Raw genomic sequence first — 22,069 nt, 5'->3', positions numbered from 1 at the left:
TAATCTGCAGCCTTTTTTTTTTTTCTATTACCATATATATGCACTTGACCTATCTGCTCTCTCATTGTCTTTTCACTCTCTATAATATCTCCTTGACTGGCTAGTAAACACAAAGTGCCGGCTGTCACAACTATGTTCAGTTTATCTCATAATATTATACATCATAGAAACATAGAAACAAAGAAAAATGACGGCAGATAAGGGCCATATAGCCCATCAAGTCTGCCCACACTATTTACCCACCCTCTTAGGTCTTCTGACTTCTTAAGTATAATTGTAATTATACTGTCACTCTACTGACCCGCTCATTCAAGTCCTTCTCTCATTTCTGTCAGGTAGCCTTATTGTTAGTGGTTTATTGTTTTCCCTCTGATAATTCATCACTTCTATGATATGTGTAAGAATTGCTATATAATCTTATTTGAATATCATAACTATGTTCATCTAATTGATTAGAATGACTAATTCAAGTTTTATAATTCATTTTCTTGCTCCGTGATGTTACACTGTTCATGTTGGGAGAGGAGTTCTGTGTGCCTCTGTTCTCTTGCTTAATGGCTCCGATCTTTTTGAGTGTTCTTTTTGGCTGGACTACTGTAGTCCTTTATGCCTATTGTTCTGATCTGAGCAGTTTGCTCTGTTTTGCAGAGGTTTTTCCTTTTTTTCATTGGGCATATTGCATTTTTTCCTATACCCTTAGTGCTCCTGAACATAATTTCTTAATCCTACTATTGTTTTACAGCATTAACATGCCCTCCGTATGTCCCTGACTAATCACTCGCCACTCACTGTTGTTTCTTGGAACATAAATGGGTTGCATAATCCCATTAAGAGAAAGAAAGTTTTACTACATCTCAAACGGAAAAAACCGGATATAGTCATGCTGCAAGAAACCCACCTTTCATCTACTTCTACTTTGACTAAATCCTGCCCTTGGTTAGATGTAGGTATAGACTCTCCCTCTCTAGGGAGAAAAGGTGGTGTATCCATACTATTCTCTAAATCATTACAACCTCGTATCCTTAGTCAAAAATCAGATTCCAATGGGAGATGGATAGTAGCACAGATTGAGATGCGTGGTATTCAGCTCCTATTGGTTAATGTTTATGCACCCAACGGTGACTCCCCTGAATTTTTCACTAACCTACTACAGACGATTCAGTCTTTTGATCCTCTACCAATTGTAATGGCTGGAGATTTCAACCTTCCCTTTGATCTTCATTTTGATAAACAATCACACTCCAAACAACACACCCAAAATCTCATATATCCTTCCATTCGCTTATAACACAACTACAACTGGCGGACTCCTGGCGTCTTCAACATCCTACAGCTAGGGAGTATACAAACCATTCTATTCCTCATAATAGTTTCTCACGTCTTGATTATATCTTTATTTCTCAACAACTCCTGACTTCACTTGTCAGTACTTCCATATCTCCCATACTTATATCTGATCATGCTCTAATATCAAGTGTCCTTTTTTGGAATGCTAATCCTATACCCAATTCGCCTTTATGGAGAATGCAAACTTCCCTTTTGGAAGATGACCAGATTGTACACCGTATTAAACTCTTTATTGAAAATTATTTTAAACAAAATCCCTCTACAGATACTAACCCTTTAATAACATGGGAAGCCTTTAAGGCCTCTCTGAGAGGAGAATTTATATCTATCGCTTCTTTTAAGCGTAAATCAGAGCAAGCCGCCTTAGTAGATCTGGAGACCAGGATATCCGATCTGGAAAAAAGATTTTCCTTTTCAAAGGATCCTAATCAATATAATACCTTATGTCAACTTAAGTATCAATATAACTCAATTCTTTCTAAGCAAGCTCAACTGCAAATCTTCATGACTGAAGCTAAATATTATGCTGAAGGTAATAAAAGTGGCAAATTGTTGGCTTCCTACTTGAAACGGAAAAAAAATAAGCTTCAGATTCCTGCTATTCAAAATCGTAATCACATCAATGTCACTTCCTACTCTGGCATTCTTGAGGAGTTTCAGGCCTTCTATCACACATTATACCAATCTGACTCACCCTCTACACCCTCCTTGTTATCCTCCTTCCTACAGGACTTAGATCAGCCAACCTGGACTCTATCAGAATCTTCTGCTCTTGATAGACCTATTAGCCTTGAAGAATTACAGACTGCATTGAGGCAACTACAACCTCATAAATCTCCTGGAGCTGATGGAATTCCAGTAGAATTCTATAGGCTTTTTCAGAGTGACTTATTGAAACATCTTCATCATCTGTTTCAGTATTTGACTCCTACTAATGTTCATCAAAGTCGCTTCTCTGAAGCAATAATAACAGTGATTCCTAAGCCTAACAAAGATTCTCTTCTGGTACAAAATTATAGACCTATTTCGCTGTTAAATGTCGATTATAAACTTTATGCTAAAATTCTGGCCAATAGGCTCAAACTTTGTATACATAAAGTTATTCATCCCAATCAAATAGGCTTCATGCCTGGTCGGCTTATAGCTGATAATACTAGGCTCTTTTTCCATCTGGCTCATATTGTGGAATCCTCTCAACATCCTATCATAGCCTTATCCTTAGATGCCAAGAAGGCTTTTGATAGAATAGAATGGAATTATCTCTTTCATATTCTGGCATGGTTCGGTGCACAATCTTCCTTCATTCAAATTATAAAAGTTCTGTACACTGATCCTTCAGCTAGAATTATTGCGAATAACACACTTTCGGCTTCCTTTCGTTTACATCGGGGAACTAGGCAGGGATGTCCCCTATCCCCATACTTATTCAATTTGGTACTTGAACCCCTGCTTCTTCGCATTCGTCAAAATTCCAATATCTCCGGCATATTATATAAATCTATTGACATAAAACTCTCTGCATATGCAGACGATGTCTTTCTCTATATATCCAACCCTGAGAGCTCTCTTAAAGAGCTTCTTCAAATTATTACTGATTATTCCTCTTTTTCCGGCTACAAATTGAATCAAGATAAAACAGAGTCTCTTCATCTAAATCACTATGCCAACTCTTCTATGATAAAACCCTATAACCTCCAATGGACTCCAGACAAACTAAAATACCTTGGAATTGATCTTACAGCTTCTCTTTCAACAACTATTGATATCAATATGCACCATATCTTTCATCTTGTCAAAACCCTGCTACATTCCTGGCACCCTCTCTACCTATCCTGATGGGGACGGCTTGAAGCACTGAAGATGATGCTTATGCCCAAAGTAAATTACATTTTACTTATGATTCCCTTTCTTTTCCCAGCCACTTTCTATAAAAAACTCGATTCTCTTCTCTCTTCTTTTCTATGGAAAAATAAACAACCACGTATAGCCTTACAAAAACTCAAAATGAATAAAGAGAATGATGGAGTTCTCTTTCCTGATTTTTTTACCTACCATAAATCTTTCATTATTCATCAAGGCCTCCACTGGTTTGAAAATACTGATGATTATTCGCCAGTCTGGTTTGAACTTGAAAAACAACTGATGCAGCCTCTTCAACCGTCTGCATATCTGACAGCTCCACCTACTTCTATTACTAACCCTATTTTAATGACAACCTCTAAATGCTTGCTAGAATTTGACTCGCATCTTGAACACTCATACCTTCACTCAGCATCTCTCTCTATATGGTTTAATACTAACATACTTATCAATAAAAAAGCATTTCTCTGGAAGGAATGGATAGATAAAGGTGTTTTCTTGCTTCAAGATGTTTTGGATTCTGACCATAAGCTGCTTTCATTTAATATTCTTAAAGAACGGTTTGGTCTACCATATTCTGCTTTCTTTAAATGGATGCAACTTCACCACTGTTTGTCTAGTTCTCAGACTGTTACATTACTATCTTCACATCCACCTACCCTTCCTAATTTAGCTATGCAATACCTAACCCTAGGACATGTTGCTTCTAAAATATATAAACACTCTATAGCAAGGAATGTATCTTCTCTTGCTGTTCTACAAGGTATATGGGAAGAAGATTGCAATTCTAAAGTAAATACTCAGACATGGACACTTCTTTGGTCTAAATCGTTACGTGCTGTAACATCTGCTAGTACTATACAGTCTATGTACTTTCTATATCATAAAGCTGTTTGGACCCCTCATAAACTTCACGTCACTGGCTTGCTACCTTCCGGCACCTGCTGGAATTGCAAGGCGGATCAAGGTTCCCTCAAACATATGATGTATGAATGCTCCTTTGTTCAATCTTTTTGGATTGATATATGGTCCACTATGAAATCTATTTTCCATCTGAATTGTGAATTGTCTTACTCGATAGTGATTTTCAAATCGCAATCTCCTCAGATAACTTTGATAGATAAACATAGAAAACTTTTTGATATACTGTTAACTCTGGCACAAAAGTTGATTCTTTCTAATTGGAAATCATCCAACCTCCTTCATATTCAACATTGGTGGAATTTAGTGCTCCAACATCATAAATTTGAACTGGTGCTATCCAGATATAGGGGCCAGATTAGGCAAATGTCAGTAACTTGGTCCCCTCTATCAACATATTTACACATTGATCGTATCTAATGTAAATTTCTATTGTTTCACTATACAATGCTGTATATGCAATATGCCTTTATATGATTTGTTTATGTTTTCTTTGTTTTATTGTTCATTGCAGTTTTGAAATACCAATAAACTTTCTTGGAAAAGAAAAAAAAATTAAATTAAAATGGGGAACAATTATCAAACTTATTAGTGACACGACAGTACTTACATGAAAACAACAGGATGGTAGGGAGAAATACAATTTTTAAAGAAAAGATAACAATTAAGGTTAAAAACAAGAGGGAAATGAGAGGAGTCATATCAGTGCTGAATATAAGTAAGAACATAAGAAGTTGCCTCCGCTGAGGCAGACCAGAGGTCCATCTCGCCCAGCGGTCCACTCCCGCAGCAGCCCATCAGGCCTATTGCCTGAGCAGTGGTCCCTGACTATTTCTATAACCTACCTCTACTCCTATCCCTATAACCTACCTCTACTCCTATCTGTACCCCTCAATACCTTTGTCCTCTAGGAACCTATCCAAACCTTCTTTGAAGCCCTGTAACTTGCTCCTGCCTACCACAGCCTCCGGAAGCGCATTCCATGTATCCACCACCCTCTGGGTGAAAAAGAACTTTCAATTTCTCCGAGTGCCCCCTTGTACTTGTGGTTCCCCATAATTTGAAAAATCTGTCCCTGTCTACTTTTTCTATGCCCTTCAGGATCTTGAAGGTTTCTATCATGTCTCCTCTAAGTCTCCGCTTCTCCAGGGAGAACAGCCCCAACTTTTTTAGTCTGTCAGTATATGAGAGATTTTCCATACCCTTTATCAACTTAGTTGCTCTTCTCTGGACTCCCTAAGTAAAACAGAATTTGGCATGGAAGGACCAGAGATCATTTGGCAATCATAAGCATCTTTAAATAAGAAGCTTTTAAGACTGCCCTTAAATTTATCTAAATTTTTCTCAGACCTTAAATGTGATGGTAACGAATTCCATATTGTAGGGGCTATTGTGGCGAATGAAGTTGCCCTAGGTGTACTAACGATTTTTAAGGATGGGACATGAAGAAGGTGCTGAGAGGCATATCTTAAAGTTCTCAGAGGATCATGATGAATAAGGAACTTATGAATAAAAGCAGGTTCCTTGGAGTCCATAGTTTTAAAGGAGATTAAGGCAATTTTATAAGTAATGCGGTGGTTGATTGGTAACCAGTTTGCACTTTTTAGTAAAGGAATGACATGTTCAAATTTTTTCTTGTTAGTTATAATTTTTATGGCAGTGTTTTGTATTAATTGTAAGTATTGGATGTCTTTTTAGCAGACACCTTTGAATAAGGAATTACAGTAGTCGAGTTTGGAAATTATAAGGGAATGAATTAAAATGTTAAGAGACTATGGATCAAGAATATTGGCTAAGGATCTGACCATTCTGAGTTTCCAGTAGTGCTGCCCGATTCAGGGGAAAAAATTTTGATTCGATTCGATTCAGCCTATTGAATTGGTTTTTCAATTCGATTCAATTTTCCTTCCCAATTGGATGTTTTTTTCAAACATCCTGGTGGGTTTATTTTACAGCCTCTTCACCCTCTTTGCCTTCTCCTAACCATACTGGTGCTATCAACAAACAAAAAAGACTTTTCCTCTCTCTCTTAAATCCTAGCCCACATTTGCGGTCTAACACCAGCTCTGGCAGGATACACATTTCAAATCTGACATATTGTAATTACAAAATGGAAAATAAAATTAGTTTTTCTACCTTTTGTTGTCTGGTCATTATTCAAATCTTCTTGATCCCAGGCTCTGGTTGTCTTCTGATCAGGGCCTCCTTCTTTCTTCTTTCTCCATGCTAACCATACATCATCTATCTCTGTCCTCCCTTTCCATTTCCTTTCCATTCCCCAGAGGTCTGGCATCTTTCCTTTTTTTCATCTCCATCCCCATAGCTGAAGCAATGGACCCCATCAACCCCAGATCCACCATCTCTCCTTTTCTCAACTACCCTTTCATCCAGCATCTCTCCCTCCTTCCCCACCACCCCAGGGTCCACCATCGCTCCCTTTCTCTTCCCAACAACCCTCCTATCCAGTATCTGTATCTCCCATCCCCCTCCACACCATCCCTTGTGTCCAACTTCTCTCCCTTTCTATTCCTTCCCTCCCTAAATCCCATTGTCCACCATCTCTCTCCCTCTCCTCTGTTTTTAGACCCATTATTTCTCCCCCCCAATCCAGCATATGAACATCTTTTTGAACTCCCCCCCTCCCTCCCTCCCTCCATGCATGTACTTCTACACAAGGGTCCTCCCTCCTGAAGGCCTGAACCCTCCCTGAAGGCCTGTCCCTCCCCTGAAGGGCTGTCCCCCCCAAAGGCCTGCCGCCCCCTTGAAGGCCTGCACCCCCCAAAAAATAAAAAAAGGCCTGCATGTTGCCCCCTGGCCTCCCGGTCAAACTTTTACTTAATTACAGTAGTGAAGCATCCTGCAGAGAGGATTGCCGGTACTGTAGCGATCCTTGCAGGCAACCACCGGCCTCCGAAGCTGTCGTTCCCTCTGCTGCGGTCCTGCCCCTTCTCTGACGTCAGGGGCAGGATCGCAGCAGAGGGAACAACAGCTCCGGAGGCTAGTGGTAGACTGCAAGGATCGCTACAGTATCGGTGATCCTCTCTACAGGTTGCTCCGCTGCTGTAACTAGGTAAAAATCCTGGAACAAGGAGCAGTAGTAGCCCTACTCTGTCCCCTTACCATTGGTTGCAAATAGTAGGACGGTGGAGAACCTGAGCAGTAATTGGTGGCTTTCTTCTGTTCGTCCACCGAGGTTTCCTCTGGTTGGATGAAAAGCCATTTATCTTTTATTTTCTTTCTCGGAGAGCTCCTGAACGCTCCAACCCCACCTTCTTGCAGCAATTAGCTCCCTCCCCCTCAAGACGGAAGGAGATTGGGCTGGGGGAAACGGTGAAAGTGAGTTAGCGGGGACTGCAGACAGCTGAAATTCGGTTGTCCGTCTGAGATGTACAGGAAGAACTGCGGGAGATCCAGATGTTCTAAATGTAAGAGCGGGAGGTCAGGGGGGAAGCCGGAGGTCACTGCAGCACTTCCCAACTGACTCTCTCCCCTCGCCCCCTAAAGCAGGAGCGGCAGCGGCCGGCTAGCCGCTCCTGATTTAGGGGGTGAGGGGGAAGGGTCAGTCACCGAATCGGGAGGCCGATTTTTTTTTAAAACGAATTGATTTAAATCGATTCACCCAAAGTAAATCGGTGAATCGATTCAAATCGGAAATCGGGCAGCACTAGTTTCCGGAAACAATTCTTGACAACCTCACTAATCTGAAGGTGATAAGAGAGTTTATTGTCAATCATTACACCAAGAATTTTAATTGAACTAACGAAGTCTATTGATGTGCCATTGATGGTAACTGGGGATGTTAAGTGAATATTTTCTTTCCATGGAAAGAGCAATCAATTGGTTTTGGAGATATTTAGTGAAAGCATATTATCACAAAGCCATTGGCTGATCTTATCGAGTTTTAAATTGATGAGATTGATGTCATTAGGATCGGATGCGTCAATGGGATAGATGATCTGAATATCGTCCGCGTAAGCATACACGGTAAGACCGATGGATTGGCATAAAGTAAGCAAAGGGACCAGATAGATATTGAAAAGAAGAGGGGAAAGTAGAGATCCCTGAGGAATGCTGAAGTTATTTTTAAATACAGTTGATGAGGTACGGTTTGAAAAATAAGAAGAGAGCCAGTCAAGGATTTGTTCCGAAATTCCAACAGCAGCAAGTCTTTGGAGAAGCAATGAATGGTCTATTGTATCAAAAGCGGCTGAGAGGTCTAATGAAACAAGAATGACAGATTTGTGCTGATCCAGATAATATTTTATAGAAGTGGTGAGACCTAGTAAAGCATTTTCCGTTGAATGATTTTTGCGAAAACCAGTTTGATTGGGGTGTAAAGCATGGGTATGGTCAAAGAAATCGGATAACTGATTGAATACTATTTCCTCTGTTAATAGAAATGGAAGATTTGAAATAGGCCTGTAGTTGGCGCAGTCTGAAGTGCTTTCTTTACTGTTTTTAAGTGTACTTTGCAGCCAAAGCAGGTGATCAGCTTGGATACTCTGTTTCCACCATCTTGCCATCAGATATTCAGTCAGGGATAAACTGCTATCTCCTAGTGAATATCCAGCTTAATGGATTTCAGTGACTTACTATGTTGTGTGATCCCTAGTAGAGAATGACACGGGGAAAAATTTTGTCCCCGTCACTGCCCCGTCCCCGGACCACCATCCTCTTCACCGCCCCGTCCCCACCGTCCCCTTCACCGCCCCGTCACCGTCCCCGCTGTCCTTTTCACCACCCCGTCCCCGTCTTCAGTGTCTTCTCCTCTCCATCCCCCACCCCCAGCACCCTCCATGCAGTCCAGCAGCTCCCTTCTGCCGGCCAGCTGTGCATTTCCCTCCCTCCCTTTCCCTTACCTTCTCTTGCTGAAACTGGCGATTTCTATAAGGCTATGCGCTGTATTACAGCCGGAGCCTTGAAGTCGCGTCGGGTTGCCTGCTAGAAAAGTCTCCGATGCAACCGGAAACAGGAAGTTGCGTCGGAGGAGACTTTTCCAGCAGGCAACGTGGTGACCTTTTTTTTTGGTCACCGTTTTGGCGGGTTACCCGCGGCTAGCTGCAGTAACAACCACCGTGTCATTCTCTAATCCCTAGTATGTGTCGAGTTAGGATAAAAACTTATACTGTAACTGGCAAATTGTAACTGTATATTATGTACGTTAACCTTTAACCTGTTCTGAGCTGATTGGGGAGAATGGGATAGAAAATGAATTTAATAAATAATAAACAATATTCAGCAGCTCACCGGCTAAATTCATTGGCCAGATAAACCACCCTTTTAGGCAGCTCTATCTTTTTGGGGTTTTTTTCCCAATTCTTTATTCATTTTTCCATCTTTCATCAAGTATACAATTTTACATCATACACATCACTTGAAATTCTTTCTATTATCCTCTAAATACATAAATTTTCCCTCTCTCCCACCCACCCTTTTCACAGATATTATAATCAAAATTTAACATACATATGCTATACTCAAACATATTGATTAAACCTATATTATAGCTATATACCCCCCTCCCATAATTATAATTGTGCTTTGAATGTAAAAAGGAGTCTAATCATTGCAATAAGTTGTCAATGGCCCCCAAATCTTCTTAAAATTATTATAATTCCCTTTTTGAATAGCAATTATTCTTTCCATCTTATATATATATGGCATAATGAATTCCACCAGAAGGTGTGATTAAGTCTTGTATAATTTTTCCAATTTCTGGTGATCTGTTGAATGGCGACTCCTGTCATTATTAATAAAAGTTTATTATTATTTGATGAAATTGGACTCTTTTTCCTCATCGACATTCCAAATAGGATTGTATCATATGATAGAGCTACATGGTTTTCTAATAAATAATTAATTTGTGACCAAATTGATTTCCAGAAGGCCATGATACAGGGACAAAAGTACTGTATATCTTTTTGACTGTTGAGACTTAGCCATGCATTAAAATGGTCTCTGAATATTGGCCTAGCCGGCTATGTCTCGGGCAGCCAAAAATAGACTGGACATTCAATGCCAGTTTCCGGATATGGTGCCCAGCATTGAATTTCCGGGTTCGTCACGGACTGTAGGAGATCACCAGCGATCTTCCATAGTCTGAATATCAGGGGGGTCTATGTCTGAAATTCTACTAGAATCTAAGACATCCCAACCTAGATGTCTCAATTCTGATGTGTACGTTATATATAAAATCTGCCTTCACACTTCTAAATGGTGCAGCCCGCTCCTTCGCCCTCCAGAGAGATCCTAACCCTTCCCCCCTTTGGACAGTTAACTTTGTCATATAAAAATATATACTGTACGTCCAAATTAATTGCTCAGCACCCAGGATTTCTTTTAAAGTACTTATGCGGTCAGTTCAGCTGTGTGGTGTGTAATTTCTTTTCAATATTGGCTTCCTTTGTTTTTAATTGCATTTTAGTAGCCCTTACAATGTTTTATTTATAACTGATTTTATGGTATATTTTGTGAGACAGAAGCAAAGGTGTAGGGGTCCGACACAATGTCTTCCAACCAATGTAAAGTTTAATAAAATCAAGTCTTTCTTTATCCAATGTAAAGTTTAATCAGATCAAGACTCAACACAGAGCAATTCTTATATCATGTAAAAATTAAATGATCCCAATAAAAACAGGAAAACCAATTTGAAAATCTCTCAATATGCTTCACTATGAAGCAGCAATATAAGAATTTGTGTCGAGTCTTGATCTGATTAAACTTTACACTAGATTTCAAAAAGACAATTTCATTAAACTTTACATTGGCTGGAAGATATTGTGTCAGACCCCTACTCCTTTGCTGGATTTGCAAGGGAGCAATCTTTTTTTTTACCCTGCTGTGGGGGGGTTTGCACTCATATTTTGTAAGATTGAATTTTGAATATTGAACCTCACCAAGAGGGCCTTACTGGTGGCGAGTTGAATACCCAGGAAATACAATGAATCATGGCATTCCTGGTACTCCTGCTTTCTGTTCACCACTTTCTAGCATAGAAAGCTTGACTTTCTTGGCTTGTTGCTAATCTAATCTTATATTTATGTATTGTACTATGCCAATAAGAAAGAAGGGGATCATGAACAGATTGGAGAAGATTATCATGCCGCTGTACCGGACCATGGTGCGCCCTCACCTGGAGTACTGCGTACAGCACTGGTTGCCTTACATGAAGAAGGACACGGTACTACTCGAAAGGGTCCAGAGAAGAGCGACTAAGATGGTTAAGGGGTTGGAGGAGCTGCCGTACAGCGAAAGATTAGAGAAACTGGGCCTCTTCTCCCTTGAACAGAGGAGATTGAGAGGTACTGAAGGAGATAGACTTAGTAGATAAGGATAGGTTGTTCACCCTCTCCAAGGTAGGAAGAACGAGAGGGCACTCTCTAAAGTTGAAAGGGGATAGATTCCGTACAAATGTAAGGAAGTTCTTCTTCTCCCAGAGAGTAGTGGAAAACTGGAACGCTCTTCCGGAGTCTGTCACAGAGGAAAACACCCTCCAGGTATTCAAGACAAAGTTAGACAAGTTCCTGTTGAACAAGAACATGCGCTGGTAGGGCTAGTCTCAGTTAGAGTTCTGGTCTTTGACCTGGGGGCCGCCGCGTGGACTGCTGGGCATGATGGACCACTGGTCTCACCCAGCAGTGGCAATTCTTATGTTCTTAAAGTGATTTACAATTAAAAGAATCCCAAACAAACAGTATAGGGATTTATAAAAAGTGTAAATATACATCTTAAACAATTCATTAGACTTTGGGGCTCATAATCACAAAACTAAAACATCCAAAATCCCACCTAAATCGGCACTTGGACATTCTACTCGCTGGAACATCCAGGGCCGATAATCCTGGATAATCCTGGATAATTCCTGGATGCCTAGTGAGACGTTTCTCTTACTGTGCATCCAGAGTTCCAGGGTGCGTGCTGGGAGGCATGGTAGTGCATGTTTTGGGTGGGCTTTGGACATGCTTAACTTGGATGTCTTGCGGCGATAAGCAAACCTTTTCCAAGATATCCTGGACAGAATTTAGACATTCTGAGCTAGACCTGTTTCAGAAGTGTCTAAGAATGTGGTAAGAGCAATTAATGTAACTGGTTTAAAAAAAAGTTTGGACAAGTTCCTGGAGGAAAAGTTCATAGTCTGTTGTTGAGACAGACATGGGGTAAGCCACTGCTTGCCCTGGATTGCTGGCATGGAATATTTGGGTTTTTGCCAAGTACTTGTGACTTGGATTGGCCTCCATGAAGACAGAATATTGGGCTAAATGGACTACTGATCTGACCCAGTAAGGCTATTCTTATGCTCTTAAGTCTTGGGAGTATTCCCTTCTCTATTGCAGCTTTCTTAAATGCAGGTCCCACTATTTACACACGTTCATAGCATCCCGCTCTATGTGCTTTCTTTCTGAATCTCTCACTTTGATTTTTAGCCTTCAAACACAAGCATTTTATAAAATCATTTACTCCCGTGATCTAGGTCATGAGCTATTCTTTTCCCACTACCGACTTGACCTGAGAGAGATTGACTGTAAATTACGCTCCATCCTGGTTAACCACAATGCTTCCATTGAACTCTAAAGGTCGATTACAATAATGGTTTTGAAAATACTGCTTTCAAGTTGCAGTTCCAAAGGAAACTGTGATCGGTCACACAAAAGCTCCCTGAAATTGCCAGTAATAATCTGTGTGAATCTTTCAGCAATGGTGTACTCATTGTAGTTAACAAAAAAAAAAAAATTGTGCTGCTAAAATCATTAAGTAACCAAATTACAACTACAGTAAGAATAGCTGACCAGAGAACAAAGAGGAGCTAAATTTTGAAAAAGAAAAAAAATGGAACCATAATAACCCTAACATATGAAGAATATTTTTATGGTAGAAAAATCTAGTTGAGGGAGGGTGGTGAAAAGGAATAACAAATGTACATAATGTTGCTTCAAGAAATTTGTAATCGTATTTCAGAAGAGAAGGAATTCTATAAGCATCAGAGAAACATTGGAGCATTCAGCGCTTCGGGTCGCAGTAGAATCCTTAGTGAAAGGGAGGGGGAGGGATTAAATAGCTATTAATCTGGACAAAAAGGGCTTTCTGAAAATTGCCAACCCTCTATCTGGATAAAGTTCAGGTTTAAGATTTATGAATATCTATTCTACCTATATCTAAGAGAAGTGCAAGATAACATTCATAACACAGGCCAACAAAAAAAGCAAATTTTTTCTTGGTCCCTTGGTTTTTTTTGACCTGTTCTTGGGGTTATTTGAGGCGCTGATTCAGAAAATTGCATTGGATAGACCGTATCCGCTCTAGTTTCTTAGATATGGTTGAATTTATTGATTTTTTTTACCGCTATTTAAAAGATCTCTTCTGCAGAATCAGGATGTCATAAGCTTTTTTTTTTTTAAAGGGAAACTTATGTATTTAAAGTACCCACTTTTTTTTGTGCATAATGACCTTTGTTTCACAAATATTCGTCTACTTCCTTTCCTATAATGAACACTGGCATAAAAATGTAAAGATCAAATGACAAAAACTTTTTAGATGGTAATAAGCATGGTTACTTAGGTCTCCTTTTACAAAGGTGCGCTAGTGTTTTTATTGCATGCACCAGATTAGCAAGCGATACCTGAAAAACTACCCCTACTCAAGAGGAGGCGGTAGCAGCTAGCATTTGCGGCATTTTAGCATGCGCTATTCTGCGCGTTAAGGCCCTAACGCACCTTTGTAAAAGGAGCCCTTAGACTACATAATTTTGTATTTCAAAGGTTTCTCAACCTGATCTGTTTCACATAGATTTAAATTCTAACAGTTTTTCAACTTTGACTTTTGGTTGATGACCTGGTCTATAAAATTAAGTTTTAGTTTAGTTTCTGATACCTGGTTTGTGTTTTTGCATATAAAAGTTAGCAGATGTAGTGAGAGTGTTTACATATTTCCATCTGTACTTTTACATCCAAAACATTGGATTGTTAAAGGTAAGTAACTTAACTGTATAATAGTTATGATCGTAGAAGAGGTATGTGAATGATCGAATACCGTTGAGGTTATGGCTACTTCAAGACAGAGCTGCTTGAATCATCCCAACGTATTTTGCTATATTTGATGGGACTACACAATGAAAGCAAGTAGGAAACCTATTCTAAACATACACACACCCCTTTTACAAAACTGCAAAAGCAGTTTTTAGTGCAGGCTGGTACACTGAATGCCTTGCGCTGCTCCTGACACCCCTCCAGATCCCGACTGAAAGGTATGGGGGGCAATGGTGGGCAACTGGGCATCCCTCCTGCCATATCGGTGCGGGACAGGGGGGCTGATGGCAGGAGGGAGTGAACATCCCTCCTGCCATATCTAAGTTCGGCGCAATGGAGGGCCAATGGCAGGAGGGCATCCCTCCTGCCATTTGTGGGTCGCCATGGGTCGGGAGCACAAGTTTGTCAGGGGGTGCGCGTTTGTCGGGGGTCGTTGGGGGAGGGTCGGTGGTGGGGGATTTTTTTTATTTTTTTTTATGGGACAGATATTTTGCGTGTGTAATACATGCAAAATATCTGTGCCATGAAAAAAACAACATTCTGGCAGAAGCCCTGACAGCTTTGACAGGAGGCTGCTTCCCCTGTCACTACTGTTAGGGCTCTGTGCATGTGTCAATTGCTCACTGAGCAATTGAGTCGGTGGGTTTGCATTTGCCTGCAAACTTAATAATGAATCAATCGCTGTTGGAAAATCGGCCAGAGAATCAGCCAACAGCAATTGAGTCACTATTGTTAGTGAATCTAGGCCTAAAAGCACTTACATGCATAACTGGTACTTGGTGTCAATTAGTGCAAATGCAATTTTGACTGTTAACTCCAATTAACAGCCAATTATTGAATTAATTTATGTGCCCGACTGGCCTTATTCTATAACTTGCATGTGCAAATTTGCATACTAGTCAGAAATTTAAGCAATACCACCAGATTTTTAAACAAAAATCTTTTATACATGTCGAACATATACGAGTACCGGTAAGTGTCTTTTTGACAATTTTGACAATTTTCCTCAATGTGCATAGTTTGAGCCAAAACAAAAACAAAGTACCTGTGGATAAAGCAGGTGCAAATATCTGCAGGCTCTTTTCCCTTGAGTAATTTTTAAAGGGAAAATATGTGAATACTTTCCTTTTGAGAACTGATGCTAAAAGTGCCAGGAGCACTTGCGTCTGCCTGCACAGTTTTAAAACCTGCCCCCATGTGGACTACAAAAACCAAGAAGCACATTATTCCAAAATTAAGACATATGATTTATTAACAACAAAGACCTGATGTGTTCGTGTTTCGCCCTCAGGCTATATCAGGGTAAAGACAACAGGGGAAATAAGACACACAAACCCTACGAGTCAGCACTTCCAAATCACAAAGCAAATCAATCTGTCTTCCTTTAAACTGGCAGCAATTCTTTCACACAATGGTTTTCGCTATTCTCCATTGTGGTTTGGAAGTGCTGTCTTATTTTCCCCTGATGTAGCTTGAGGGAGAAACGTGGCCACATCGGATCTTTGTTGCAAATAAATCATACGTCTTCAGTTTGGACTAATCAGCTTCTTGGTTTTTGTTGTGCATATTGTGGCAGATTCTTGTCTCTATTTTGTGTGGACTCTCATGTCTTCAAGAAAATATGATACTACTGTGCATAATGAAACAGAACAGTCCCTCTTTCTTTTAAATCCAGGGATATAAGGAGACTACTTCTCTGAACATTATAATGAAGATGCAATAAAATGTACTGCATAGTTCCATCACCTGGTTGAAATCCGCCCTTTCTTTTTTTTTAACTAGCTGATCACCCGGCATTGCCCAGATATTTATTTATCCCAATCATCTGTCATTTTTTTATCATTTTTACATGTCACCCCCTTCCCACTCCCACAGTATTTTCCCCCAGATAGTAAGTCATATGTATACCAAGTTTGGTTGAAATATCTGCATGCGTTTCAGAGTTATCTTCGAAAACTATGGATTAGACACTAATATCTGTTGTTTTTGATAATTTTTACATGTCGCCCCCTTCCCACCCCATTTTTTCCCAGATAGAAAGTGATATGTATACCAAGTTTGGTTGAAATCTCTCCATGCATTTCAGAGTTATACTGGAACATACATGCATACATACACACACACACACACACAGATACATCCAATTTTATATACTGTATATATAGATAGATTACCATATTTTTCAATCCATTAGATGCACTTTTTTTCCCCAAAATAGTGGGTGGAAATTAGGATACGTCTTATGGAGCGAATACCCAAAGCATGCCCCCCCCCCCTCCGTTACCTTATTTTAATGTGGCCGCCTTCCCTTGCTGGAAGCGGCGCACAAGGCAGGCACGGCCACTCTTCCTCCTCCCTGACGCCTCCCGAGCGTACTTTTTTTTTTTAACTTCTGGACCCGGCACCTCGCTGAGAGCGGCGCACCAGGCTGGCTGCCTGGTTCCTGCCGCTTCCTCCAAGAACTGCTGGCTGACTCCTCTTCCGTTCTCTCGCATAGCGGCGCACCAGGTTGCCTGCCTGGTCCCGCGCCGCTTCCCGCAAGAACTAAGTTCGGGGGGATGCCTGGGAGGGGGAAGTACTGAGAGGGGGAGGCCTGTGTGCATGCCCTGTCCATATCTGCCTGCCAGCAACTAGGCCTGCCTGCCATGTCCCTGTCTGCCCTGTGCCCTCTCCTGGTCTACTACTAGACCACCAGAGGAGGGGACAGGGGACAGAGCCTGGCAGGGAGGGGAGGACAGGGGCAGAGCTTGGCAAGGAGTGTGGAGTTGGGTGCAGAGCCTGGCAGGGAGAATTTGGTTCAGAATGTTTTTTTTCTTGTTTTCCCAATTCTAAATCTGGGGTGTGTCTTATGGAGCAAAAAATACGGTATTTTATGTTCTCCAATTGCTGTGTAACAGGCTCCAAGCCAGGAAAGAAGCATTGTAACAAATTTGACTAACAAAATGCTTGAGTCTTAAAACCCCCCCAAAAAACCACCAATTCTGCTTATGTTTAGGCTACAATCGAAAGGTTAGTAAGTTCAAGATAATATCCTCTAGGTCTTCAAAAGAAGGGTCAGGCAACAGGCATCCTAGAAGGAGCATCAGAGGTCTGAGCTGTTCTTTCTCATTACTGACAATTCAAAGCTGCAGACTGGCTTTTGTCAGAAATGTCATCAACATGACTGAAACTTGCAATACTGTATTCTCATCAACCTACCCTTGCATATGAGAGGATGCTGATAAGTTCTCAGCCCAACCGAGAACCGAATGGCACGCAGGAAATTACCGCGCACTGCGCTTCTAGAACTAACACCAGCTCAATGCTGGCGTTAAGGTGTAGCGCGCGCTATTCCGCGCGTTAAAGCCCTAGCGGACCTTAGTAAAAGGAGCCCTAAGTCAAAAACAGAGAAATTCGTTTCCGCAAATCGGCACTTAGAAATAAGATGGCGCTCTTTTCAGCTGCAGTGGCAAAATAAGCTCAGAATTTGGGAAGTGCTGGTTGGTTGGGCTGAGAACTTTTCAGCACCCCTGTAGGTTTCCCATCATCATCATCATCTGGGCAAAATTAGCCCATTTGGATACTTGCACTGACCGTAGAGTCCGCATTTCTAGGACACTTAGGGCTCCTTTAACAAAGGCGCGCTAGCGGTTTAACGCGTGTAATACCGCGCGCTAAACTGCCGGCCGTGCTAGCCACTCCCGCCTCCTCTTGAGCAGGCGGTAGTTATTAGGCTAGCGCGTGATGAAAAGTCACGCGCATTAACCCCGCTAACGCAGCTTAATAAAAGGAGCCCTTGGCCAATGAAAAGGGGCAGCGTTATTTTATGCATCATCTCAAGCGCTACCAGGGTGCAAATATAACTGCAGCCTAGAAGCGTGGATTTGTTCAAAAAGGAAATATATTACTGAACGCTGCAGAGTTGAAGCCAAGCCACAAAGTTAGGGCTCCTTTTACAAAGGTGTGTTAGGGCCTTAACGTGCGGAATAGCGCGCGCTAAATTGCCGCACGCGCCAGCCGCTACCGCCTCCTTTTTAAAAGCGGGCGGTAATTTTTTGGGCTAGCGCGCACTAATTTTCTGCGTGCGCTAAAAACGCTAGCGCCCTTAGTTATCATGCACTCTCGACTATAACTGGTAAGACGTTTAAAAAAGTACATTTAAAAGCACTTCGTAAAATTTATTTAAAAAATTGAAAAAACAGTGAAAACCCTTGAAAATAACGGTTCATTTTAACAGGCATGCAGAAAGCCACTAACCTTGCCTCTTGTCTGGAAAATAGAACTTGCCAGACTGAAGATCCCTGCCATGACACACAGCTAATCCATAAAGGAGCTGTACCAAGAGGTGAATGCTTGCAATCCAACCTCTCTCAGTATAGACCAGTAACATGGTTTTAGCTCAGTAAAACAAAACAAAATGATAGTCTGCATGAAACTTGAGCAAATCTTTTTACAGGCAGACAGAACAAAGAAGGCACAGTGGCCTGACTCGAGGAAACTTTAGTGCAGGAACTGTTTCAGGATTTCTTCATTCTGTTTTTTCTTCAAGGGGGAGTGATTAAACCTCACAGTGTCTTATTTCTCAGGAGAGGGAGTGTTTAGGCAGGACGTTTCAAGAATCTCCCCTCATCCATCCTGTGTGCTGACAGACTAGTGTTATATTTCATTGTCGTACATGCAAGAAACGGAAATGCTTTTTGGCCACCAAACATAAAGCAATTCCCACTTGGGTGCTCTAACCTTCATTTCAATGAACTGGTCTGCAAACAGCCAGAACGAATTTTCTAGGGCTAGGAGGGAGGAAGGCATTTAATATCAACCGACCGTCCACATAAGCACAGCAGCAGCAGGGGACAAAGCTCATATTTCCAGCTGGCTAACTCTTTTTATTTAATTGATTCGTTTTCCATCTTATATTATTCCACCCACCGAAATGTCCAAATGAAATTCCATTTCAGTTAGGTGCTGAGATTTTAATGTTGACTTTGCAAGTATACTCTAGTTTCCAAAGCAGACTGAGGTGCTCCATCATTTTCCCCCTCAATGCAGAGGGAAACTGTGCCTTCCTTCTGCACTTGCCCCACAATCCCTCTTCCTAAATGTTTTTCCAACCTCACAGGTTGGAAAGATAATATATATACCGTGAAGTTCGAAGCGGTTTATGTATAAAGCACAGGGAAATAGCAGTGAGTAGAAGAACTGGGGATGAAGTCTGACCATGCAATTTGGACACAGCCAGCTCTGCTCCACTCTAACCACTGGACTCTGGCCCTGCCCACTGGCCTTCCAGTTCTGCAGTTCTTTAGTAGGGAAGATCAACCAAGATGATAAGTCTCGTATGAGGAAAAACTAAAAAGGTTAGGGCTCTTCAGCTTGGAAAAGAGACGGCTGATTATGATTGAAGTTGACAAAATCCTGAGTGGAGTAGAACGGGTACAAGTGGATTGATTTTTCACTCCGTCAAAAATTACAAAGACTAGGGGACACTCGATGAAGTTACAGGGAAATACTTTTAAAACCAATAGGAGGAAATTTATTTTTTCCACTCAGAGAATAGTTAAACTCTGGAACGCGTTGCCAGAGGTTGTGGTAAAAATGGACAGCATGGCTGGTTTTAAGAAAGGTTTGGACAATTTCCTGGAGGAAAAGTCCATAGTCTGTAATTGAGAAAGACATAGGGAAAGCCACTGCTTGCCCTGGATCGGTAGCATGGAATATTGCTACTCCTTGGGTTTTGGCCAGGTACTAATGACCTGGATTGACCACCGTGAGAGCGGGCTACTGGGCTTGATGAACCTGACCCAGTAAGGCTATTCTTATGTTTTTGTGTTCTTAATGGGATGTGCATTCAAGGATATTCCTCACTTTATTTCATGTATTTTTTTAATCCAAACAACAAGATCGAAAACAAAATATGGAGTTCTGTCATGTATTTTCAATAGTGCACATTATTCACTGTTGCAGAACAGTAAACACTATTTGAGCAACAGTGATATAATTGCAACTCCAGCCATCCATACAGCCTTGTCATGTATTACCACGTGATTCCTGACACCCAAGTCCTATGCTGAGTTTTGTGAAACACTACCTCGGGAGTTGGGAAATCTGCCACCCTTTTCGTTTGTGACAGTGTCCTCCTCTGATGGTACCACAAATCCTTCCTCTGATCTCATTGATCACTCTCATCACCTCTTTCCAGGAGGGTGTTTTTAAACCAATCCTGAATTTCTAACAATCCTAGCCCACTGCTTTATGGGCTCCGAAGCATAATTTCAATAGGTAGAATCAGTGACTTCAATACTACACTGCTTTAGGATCCTGGAAATAGGCAACTTGACAGCTCTATGCATAACAGTGTGTCAGACGCTGCGACTTCTAGGCCACATGGTCTCCACAGTGCACGTCATTCCATTTGCATGTCTCCAACTCAGATTTCCTCTATGGACTCTGCTGACCCAATGGTCTCAAACCATAGGATCTCTGTCTGCTCCAATCCAAGTCACCTTGAACTTCCATTGCTCCCTCTATTGGTGGACAGTTCTTTTCAACCTCACCCGAGGTCTTCCCTTTCAGCCCCCATCACCATCAAAAACTCCTCACCACAGATGCTTCAGTGTTAGGTTGGAGGGGGAGGGGCTCATCTGGATGGCCTCCGTACTCAGGGATTCTGGTTGCCTCACGAGAAAACTCTCCATATCAATCTCCTCGAGCTCTGGGCAATATGCAATGCTCTGAAGACATTCCAGGACCGTCTCCTTCAGCAAGTGGTCCTCATTTGAACAAACAAGGGAGCACAGGATTTTAACCCTTCTACATAGAGGCAATTCAGATTTCAAAGCAGTCTATTTAGGAAGGAAACAGAACGTATTAGCAGACAACCTCAGCAAACTCCTTCAACCCGACAAGTGGTCTCTCAATACGGCAGTGTTGGGTCAGATTTTCTCCAGATGGGGGATTCCAGACATAGATCTCTTTGCTTCTGTCCGAATTTAGCTGAGCACTGGAAGTCTAGGTGGCTAATTTTCAATGGCTTGATTTGACCTTTTAAGTTAGGCAATCAGAGGGTCATCATAAAAAAATATGTCTAAGTCCGTTTTGGGCCTAAGTCGCTAGTCGCCCAAAGTTGGCAGCGTCTAAAGTACAGTCTTGAAAAATATGTCCAAAATATATATTTTTTTAATAATCGTCTAATTATACGTCCAGCCGTTTGATCGTCCAGACCGCTTTATACCCCATTCTCATCCAGAAATTCGTCCAAGTCAAAAACGTCTAGAACAAGACCTTTTGGACGTGGCTGGGGCCAGCAAAGTGGTGGACTGGACACCCAGACATGGCAACACAGTAGTGGGGCACCTTACAGGGCACTGCTGTCAACTTCACAGAAAGGGTGCCACATAAACTATAAGGGAGCTGTAGTGAGGAGAAGACATGGCATCCTTTTTGTGAAGTTCACAGCAGTGCCCTGTAAAGTACCCCACTATTTAGGTGGCATGTCTGGGTATTCAGTCCATCACTTTGCAGACTCCTCTCATGTCCAACAGGGTTTGTTCTAGGCATTTTTGACTTGGACGAAAAGTTGGACGAAAATGTGGTATAAAGAAGGACGATTTAGCTACTTGGACAATCAGATCGACAGAACGTATAGTTAGACGATTTTCAAAACAAAAAAATTTTTTGGATGTATTTTTTGAAAATGTGTCTTTTTTACTTTGGACAACTTAATAATAACTTTATTTTTTTTTTTTTTCTATACCGCCATAGTCAGGCGACTTCTAGGCGGTTTACATTGTAAGAAGGCTGGACATTCAGCGAATAACAAAAGGTCTTAATACAGTACAATAAGTCAACTTACAATACCGTACTATGAGTCTAAATACAATACAATACAATACAATACATTACAATGAGTCTAAATACAATACAATGCAATGAGTCTAAGT

General features: G+C 41.3%; 1 protein-coding gene across 2 annotated transcripts in view; it reads right to left on the bottom strand.

The window, feature by feature from the left end:
• The window catches only part of ADAMTS12 (ADAM metallopeptidase with thrombospondin type 1 motif 12), a 521,425-nt gene extending 502,767 nt beyond the window's left edge, over positions 1-18,658 (bottom strand). For both annotated transcript variants that reach the window (XM_033933191.1, XM_033933202.1), the window contains exon 1: positions 18,387-18,658. In XM_033933191.1, the coding sequence (XP_033789082.1) occupies positions 18,387-18,519 (133 nt within the window). In that variant the 5' untranslated portion in view covers positions 18,520-18,658. The remainder of the gene's footprint in view (positions 1-18,386) is intronic.
• Positions 18,659-22,069: the final 3,411 nt, after the last annotated feature.

This window comes from Geotrypetes seraphini, chromosome 1 (genome assembly GCF_902459505.1).
Source record: "Geotrypetes seraphini chromosome 1, aGeoSer1.1, whole genome shotgun sequence".
NCBI lineage: Eukaryota > Metazoa > Chordata > Amphibia > Gymnophiona > Dermophiidae > Geotrypetes > Geotrypetes seraphini.
The sequence above is the reverse complement of the archived record's forward strand: the minus strand, read 5'-3'. Positions and strand labels throughout refer to the sequence as shown.